At 34.6% G+C, this 8,466-nt stretch overlaps 1 protein-coding gene and 1 long non-coding RNA gene across 7 annotated transcripts in view; one reads left to right on the top strand and one right to left on the bottom strand.

The window, feature by feature from the left end:
- The first annotated feature begins 1,973 nt into the window (after positions 1-1,973).
- The window catches only part of LOC108755940, a 15,910-nt gene continuing 9,417 nt past the window's right edge, over positions 1,974-8,466 (top strand). The window contains exons 1-2 of the long non-coding RNA XR_001939800.1: positions 1,974-2,045; positions 3,972-3,977. This is a non-coding gene — a long non-coding RNA (uncharacterized LOC108755940). The remainder of the gene's footprint in view (positions 2,046-3,971; positions 3,978-8,466) is intronic.
- LOC108755937 (S phase cyclin A-associated protein in the endoplasmic reticulum) overlaps positions 2,026-8,466 on the bottom strand; it is a 42,694-nt gene continuing 36,253 nt past the window's right edge. For all 6 annotated transcript variants that reach the window (XM_018499386.1, XM_018499383.1, XM_018499385.1 and 3 more), the window contains exons 13-15: positions 7,639-7,830; positions 4,013-4,186; positions 2,026-2,406 (exon numbers count right to left, since the gene is read on the bottom strand). In XM_018499386.1, coding sequence (XP_018354888.1) covers positions 2,332-2,406; positions 4,013-4,186; positions 7,639-7,830 — 441 coding nt within the window. In that variant the 3' untranslated portion in view covers positions 2,026-2,331. The remainder of the gene's footprint in view (positions 2,407-4,012; positions 4,187-7,638; positions 7,831-8,466) is intronic.

Below are 8,466 nucleotides of genomic sequence, written 5' to 3'. Positions count from 1 at the left end.
TCGATCTTGTGCGAAAGTTTCACCAATATTTTTTGTATTCCTAGTAAAAATCTAAGTTTATCCGGACGGCGAAAGTTCCGCAGGAAACTAATAAATATATTATAATCACATATTTCTATCATCATTATCGGTATATGTTTTATTTAAGGTCGAACGCATGAGATATTTATGATTCTCGTTTTCATTCGACGCTACATATTATTATTAATATTATATATTTGTGAATATTATATTATATACGTGTGTATGTATACTCAAAAAATTAATGTAATTAAAGCAAGGCAATATTTTCTATCAAATCATAAATATGAAAACACTTTTCTTTTAATATTTAAAAATTTATTTTGGACCCAACATCTTATTACACATTTATTAATATCGGGAAATTTCATGGACGACTTAGAGTTAAATCATCTCTATAAACAAAATATAAAATATACAAAGGAGAAAGAAAGAGATTAGGATAAGGCATCTAAAAGTCAAAGATTACAAAGACAACGAATCATATTTACAATTGGAAGCTTTTTCAAAAAAACCGATAAGAAATGAAATTCAAATTGAAGTTTGATGGAAAATACTGCCGAACTTGCGTTTTTCGGGAGATATACGCCATTAGTATAATACTTAAATATAAATTGCATTGGCAGGACATTGCACGAATGCATCTGTTGCAGCCACGAAAACTCGTACCATCTACTCTCTCTCTCTCTCTCTCTCTCTCTCTCTCTCTCTCTCTAAATAAATAACATAATCAACTATTCTTTACCTGTCGTTCGAACGATAAATATTTCCTAAATTCGATTCTTTTATCAGGAAACCCTTGAAAATGTTATTCGCATAATGAGCGCGCAACGCGTGTGCGCGTAAATTCAAGTTCAATAAAAACTTTATACCGGTTAATAGTTTACGAGCAGAGTTTACGTGGCTAACATACGCACAAATATTTTCCTACTTCTATATCGAGCCGTGCCACGCGACGATTACTATATCAAAGGCCTATTTGAAGACACATCTTTGCACGACAGATTGGCACGCGTGGGAACGGACGGTAAAAAATACAGTACGAGATACACAGATTGCAAATATAAAGATCTGCTAATATTAAAAGGACTAGATTCACGGATAATAATCCGTGCATTTCGTTCGATTACTCCTCGTCGTTGCGTATCCTCTATTATGTATCTCTAATGCTCTTATTACATTGACGGAAGCCAAATTTGTGTATGAAATAATCCTAGAATTTAGAACGATAGAATACTTACGCGCATCGCTTTTCCTCATATCGGAACAAAATAAAGGAAATTTATTAAGTTCCTTTTAATTTATACTTTTTTAATTTATCGAACATACGTAAAAATATATTATTCAAGATGATAATTCACGAATGCGATAAATTCGATCGAAAACTTACCTAAGTCTAGCCTAAAGAATTTTAGGGAGCGATCATTTCGTGATGTTTCCTGTCGTCGTTCGTTCAGCGAGGCGACAGGTAATATCGACTATAAGTCTCTAATGCACAGGAATAAATTATTCCGCGTTACGTACAACAAAACAACAGTCCTCAACTAAGCGATTATTCGGAAATGTTAATCATAACTTTGTTCCTCCTTCAAATTTGACAAAACGCGCGCTTGCATATCTTCTCTTTTTTCTTCTGGCATCTCGACTGAAGTATCGCTACAGTTGAATCCTAGTATTTCCCGTAACATATCTCAAACAATTTTATAATACGCGTACTTTGTAGAGCATTGTACGGTAGAGGATTAAAGCAATCCGGTATTGATAAAAAAAAAATATTTTAGTTGAAAAATCCAGAATGATGATACTAGGATGCTTTGTAGAAGCGAAACGATGCATACCGCAAGTTTGTAAAGCAGAATATGCATGCGTGTTCCATCAGTATGTCGCAGACGTAAATAGGCGACCGAAATGGTTCGGGAAGCACTAGTCTAAATTAAAATACATGTACTTTCGTCTTGTTCGCGTTACTTCTGAGTAAATTTAACTCTCAAATTGACTTTCATTCCCGAGGACGAGACGTGCACGTATATATATATATTCACTTGGAAAGAAATTACCGTTATCGAGATTCAATCTCTAATCGTGCGACAATGGGATACAAGCAGCTGTGAATTGCAATCCGATGCAGTCTCTCAATCTTTACTTTTCTCTTTATTTCGTCGAAGAAGCGGTTATTCGGTATAACGATCCTATCAATAATTCCATTAATGATACGCGCAAACTATAATGTCTAATGATGCTTAATAAGCTCTAAGAAACAAAATTAAACTAATCAAACCTTTAGTGGAATCTACTAAACGTAGTCAACGACTAGGCGGTATCCTTCAGCAAACGCACTAAAGGATTTAATTTACCTTCATCCGAATTTCTGTACTGCTCCAGCAACTGCAAAGCAAATCAGCAAATTTATTCTTTAAGCATTATTATACATAGTGTAATGTATTAATTAATAACTATTCAACAACAAAAATGCATAAGAACAAAAATAATTGCTTCTCATAGTTTTAGGCGTTTAATACAAAAGTGCTCTATTATATTACAATTTTAAGAAATTTGTGGTTAAAGTTGCAAGAAAGGTTTATTTTATTGTAGTACTTTTAAATATATTATAATTACGTGTGATTGAGGAAGTTTTATTATCATTAAAATTACGTACGTTAGAATTTTTAACTCTTAAGGAATTTGTTCTCTTGGTTATAGATAAACAAATATTTATGATTGATATATAAGATCTACTGCGTCAAAGTGTTACGACTTATATAAGTTGTTAAAAATCTTTATCAAAGATCTGGACAATTGTCCTCGTTTTTTTTTTCAAATTAAAAAAAATTTTAAATAATGTAATAGATTAGAAGAAAAACATTCATATATTAGAGAGAAAATAATTATTAATTCTATTATTATGATTAAATATAATTATAAATTAAAGCAGATTGGGAGTGAATATTAAAATATATAAAATATATAAATTATTAATCACACAATCACGACTAATTTAAGATAATGCACCCATCGAATAAAGAAAATTCTTAAAACGTCTGAAAGTTTATGTTTTGCAAAATAGGTACATGTAAAAGATTGATCAAACACGCGACACAGAATCAACTTAGTTATTACACGTTAAAATTATGAATATTTATGCACGCATATTAACATTTATATTAATACGTTAAATGTGGTTGACGGTAATTGGCGCTATGACGCTGATACGTCTCACCGATTCATGTACAAAATGCAATCGACTGCAGAGATTGGCGAGTACCATCAATAGAAAAAAGTTTTTTCCCAACGGAACTCGTTGAGGATTTTTGTATTAACAGGGTTGTTTACTGAAATCTTGCAAAAATATCTCTGAGAATTTCCGGATTTCCAGGTATTTGTATTCAAAATTCCAAGTAAGATTAAAATAATTTTAATGCAACTTTGAAATAAATTGGAATATGAACAATGTAAGCAACTCTTATGTTGAAAAGTAATAGAAGATAGATTCCACGGGATTATATCTATATATTTTTTACAATCGGAATAGTCGAACCTATAGGATAATATAAGAAAGGCAAACTACAATATAGTATCAATACTATCAGTAAGCTCTCTCCTGCGAAGTATATACTTTTTGTCACTGATTTTTTACATAAAAACTCGCGAGAATGTATGTACGTGAATATACATTGCAAGCTATATTTATTGCTAACATTTTGCATTATTAAGAAAAAATGATCAAAAAAAACAATGTTTTCAGGAAGAAACAGAATTAAAATTTAAAAGTAAAGTCTCCTGAGTATTTCCCCTCCCCCCCCCCTCTTCCCCGATAAAATTCCATAAAAGTTATTTTCAAAAGTAAAAAGGAAATTTTCTGAAAATTTCAGATTTTTCCAAGCAGTAAACACCCTGATTAATGATAATGATTCGTTCAATGTTCACGAGATTTACATCAATACAAGAATTAGGTATGTGTGACAGCGAGTTTCGTCCATAATCACCTACTTACCTCGTACGACATTTCGCAAGACAATATCGCCATTGCTTCCGAATTGTGATGGGTAGCGGCGAGAAGTGCCGGTAACGTGTACGGTATCAGTCTGGGATCTCCGTAAAACGGGAACGGCAGGGTGCACAGCTGCTGAAGGACGCTGGGGCCCGCGCCAGCCGATTGGAGAATCAGCTGGAACAGATTTCCCAATGGCAGACGTTATTCTTCGGCTATAATTTTATTTTCTCTAGCTTTTCCAGCAATTCCGCGATGCCCGTGAAGAAAGAGAGATAAGTCAGCGCGGACAACGGCTGGGAGTTTATTGAAAAGAAAACTGCCTCCACGAGAGAGCTATTGTTTCCGTATCATGATCTTTTTCTCATCCGTTCGTAGATATTATCTCGAATTTTCGCTATTATACGGTAAACTGTATCGATTTGAATATAAATTCTTAATACTTCGCCGACAGGGATGTGTCGATGCTCTGGTCAATAGTATTGGATAAATCCAGACACGCGCACAAATAAAAAAACGCCTTTAAAAACCATTGTAATTTTAAAGCGTGTATTCGTAAACTCTTGAAAAAGGCATCATTTTGCGTAACAGATATAAATAGCGTAATTAGCCTACACTATATGGCCATATGGAATATTTTTCTCTTTACAAGGAATCAGTCTTCGCGGGCGGAATCTCTCGAGTAATCGGTCAAGTAGACGGAGATCGATATACCGGACGAAGATTTCCTTCTTGCAATTGCAAATTACCCGCATGGGCACGTTCGACCGGAGTTGTTCAATTGCGAACGGTTAATTAAAGCAGCAGAGTAATTTTCTTAAAGAGCGTGAGAACTTGAATGACCCAGGTGTCACCTGCGGAAGCGAGTCTTTAGCGCAAGGAGATCGAACCGGACATCTGCGTCTGGTGACAAGTGCTTCTGTGAACAGGACGTCGTATTCCTGTGCACCTGCATAAAACTCTCTTACAGGAAATGCCCACATTTTACGCATCCTTGTCTTCTTCGGCGTCAAGGTAGCCCGTATCGCGCCTCGTGTGGGTTAAATATCGGTCCGTTACGGTGTCCATAACTTCATACCTGACGTAACGTAACTCGGTAAATGATTGATTCGCGATAAAATCAGTCATTTCGAGAGAAATATGAGTTCTCATCATAAAAATAGATTCCATCCTGACACATGTCCGATGAAAGTAGCCTCGTCAATCCTACGGAAGGTTACTCAACGCATTACGAATTATGGCTAAAGCAAGATCCCCGTACAGAGAGTTTCCAAGTTCCTTATATAATGGGACAACGTATCGCGATTAACGGTGTACAGCGGCACGCGTGTGATCCCGAGATGACTAGTTAACGCCAGGTCCGGGTTTAAAATAAATAAACGGAAAGCGGTAACGCGCGCTCAACCATGGCGCCACCGCAAAAAAAATCCATTTCTCGAATTCGGTTACGACTGTCGACAAAAAACGGAGACGGGCGTGTTTATGATCGCGAACGGAGAAGGTGATACCGTTGTACCGGGTAGGCGATAACCCTGGCTGCCGCAGATGCTTCGTAGAAACTTAAAAGCGTCTCGTTTCTCCCTTTCTCTCCTTTCCTGTCTTTCTGTTTTATACACGACGCAGGCACGTACACTTTCTCTCTTTCTCGCTTTCTTCCCTTCTTTCTCTCATCTTGCGGAAAACGATTTTTCCAAGGCAGCTACTCTTGGAGAGTCGACTCTCACTCTTGAGAGCGGCGACCTTAAAAAAGCGCTGAAAGACGAATGCGCGACATCGGCGGTGCACTCAGCGTTTACATTCCGATTCACGTGTCCATGAGATCAACGCGGACGTAGTCTCAGACAACGTGCAAACGATGATGTTAAACTGTAGTTACTTCGCGAGAAAATTAAGAAATAAATTAAGAAAAATTAAGAACTCTCCTTAAATTGAGAAATCTCCTTAATCAAGCAGTAAACTCGTTCACAAAGAGGTGCCCTGAACGATTTTCGTATTAATAATACTCTGGAAGTGAATATTTCAGCGTTATAATTAAATCTTGATAATTAATAATAGCCTATATCAAATGTTTTCTATTCTGGAATATATAACCACACATGATATCACAATTCTATTCGAGAATAGTACTTGATTGAGATATATTAATTATTTCGTTATAAATGATTATTTTATATTATAATAATCTCTAATGGAGAGAAAAGAGAGTGTTGTAGCAGAGATATGTATATAGATACGAACACACACTTAAACACATAGAAAAATATCATTCCATTGTTAAGAAAAGTGACTCAATTTATTTTCTTTCTTCCATTGCTAAGAAAAGTACTCAATTTATTTTCTTCTTTTTAAATAACAGTTTATTTTTAGCAAAGAATATTTTGATAATAATCTTAAAATATGCTTATTATAAATTTTAGAAAAATTCATTATTATTTATTCAAACTAACAATTGATTTTTTTTTTAAAGAATATTATAAAATTCATCGAAGAAACAACTTGATATATAATAAGCAAATCTTACTTTAAAATATATTTTGAATAAATTTGATGCTTGTGATTTGGACTTATAATAGATTTGCGGATAGATGAATTATTAAAATACTTGAAAGAAGTATTGATTACTTACGTACAGTATGTTTTTTTTTTTCTGTCACATATATTCTATCACGTAGATAACTAAAAATCTATTAAATTATTAATAAATATATTTACAGAGAGGGACTCTAAAATATATTGTTAAATATTCAAAAGTATTTAGTATAAGTACGTGATAAATATATTTTCAAGTTATTTTTATTACTCGATACTAGCCATACTACTACTTTTATAAATATATGCTTTATTTATTATTTTTTAATTAAATTATTTTTTAAGAAAAACCTTCCTGCATTTCGCAACGTTTACATTTCAATTGACACACACAAATATTCGTATTTTATCCCTTTAATTAATTTCACGCTTGGACTTCTTTCGTTTTCCGCGTCGCAATTATAAATGCTATGAATTTTTCGCGTCGTTTTGCGAGCTGATGGACCATTACATATTGTGCGCGTACACACGTGCCCTGGAGCGCACGGAATGGTACGCCGTAAATATATCTTAACGGCGTTCGGCCGTATATTGATGGGAGGTCTGCTGAGTGTGTTGTGTCTAACAGCCTCTTCCTTCTTCTCGCCAGTAACGCACTGTGCACGCCATCCAGCGCGTACGTTTCTCATAGTAAAGTAACGGGTGACTCGAAACATTGTAGTTAACAGTCTTAGCCGATTCGAGGAATTTAAAGCTGTGCACTATATGTGCACTATTCACTGTAAACAGTGAAGTATCAAAACCAAACGAATATGCTCAGCAATAATAAAAATTAATAATGTCAGAATTAATCTTTAACTCTATTTTTATTTTTTTGGGAGAATAAGAGAAAGAGACAGAGAGAAAGAAATGAAGAGTTTTAAGCTCAAAAAGACGATTTTTAAAACTATAAACGGACTTATTAAGACAAAAAAGGAGGATTTGACAGCAAATTCAGATTCTACGCAAATGAACGTACGGATACACTTAACTTGTTTCGCTAGAAAGGCCCCTTCGAATTCTGAGGTATTCGATTGCATAAACTGCCATATGGGACGTACCTGATTGTCCGGATTGTTAAGGGAGAAATACCCGAGCACCACAAACAATTCCGAGAGGATGTGAATACCGCTCGTATTCGGCATAGAGCCCACCTCCGACTTGTCCGACAAAGAGTCGCGGGACAGTCGAGTTATTAGATGACTCGCTATCAGTCGCCATTGCAGGCTCGTGCCCTCGGCGCCTAAGAAGCTCTGTAACAGAAAGTTTTCCGTTTGTAAAAAGAAGTTATGTACATCAATTAATATTTTTATAAACTCCTTTCGATCGGACAAAAGCTCTTGTAAGCTCACGTACAAATTCGATGTAGATATTGCAATGTTCTTAATAATATCGATATATTCCGCTTTCTTTCATCCTGAATTTCCTCCACAAGGTGGACGCTCAAAGGTTGAAATTAGAAACCCTATAGAATCTAACCACGAGCGATTTTGTTTCAAAATTCTACAAGAAAGAAATGTATGTACACTAGATACAAAAGAAGCAATGGTAACTCAATCCCTTAAGTTAAATAACATTTTATTTTTGACTTTCACGTGTGTCAAAATGTAAATTAATCCATTTCTGTGGTTATAGTTTCAAAATACATATCGTCCATATTAATGTATACACTTAGTAGATAATAAACTAAATTCGAGTCAAATTTAATATATTTTCTCGAGTTAAATTGTTTAACTCCATTGTTTTAGTCAAATTAACGACATACTGGGCTATGAGCAGTGGTTGAAATAGAAATGATTAAAAATCTCTTCAAATATAATTTGACATTATGAATTTAACAGTGTATAATTTCTTCTTCTATGTATACCACGTCACTCTAACTTACTGTT

This window comes from Trachymyrmex septentrionalis, unplaced genomic scaffold (assembly GCF_001594115.1).
Source record: "Trachymyrmex septentrionalis isolate Tsep2-gDNA-1 unplaced genomic scaffold, Tsep1.0 scaffold9, whole genome shotgun sequence".
Taxonomy (NCBI): domain Eukaryota; kingdom Metazoa; phylum Arthropoda; class Insecta; order Hymenoptera; family Formicidae; genus Trachymyrmex; species Trachymyrmex septentrionalis.
Note: the sequence above shows the minus strand (reverse complement) of the source record. Positions and strands in the feature narration are given on the sequence as shown.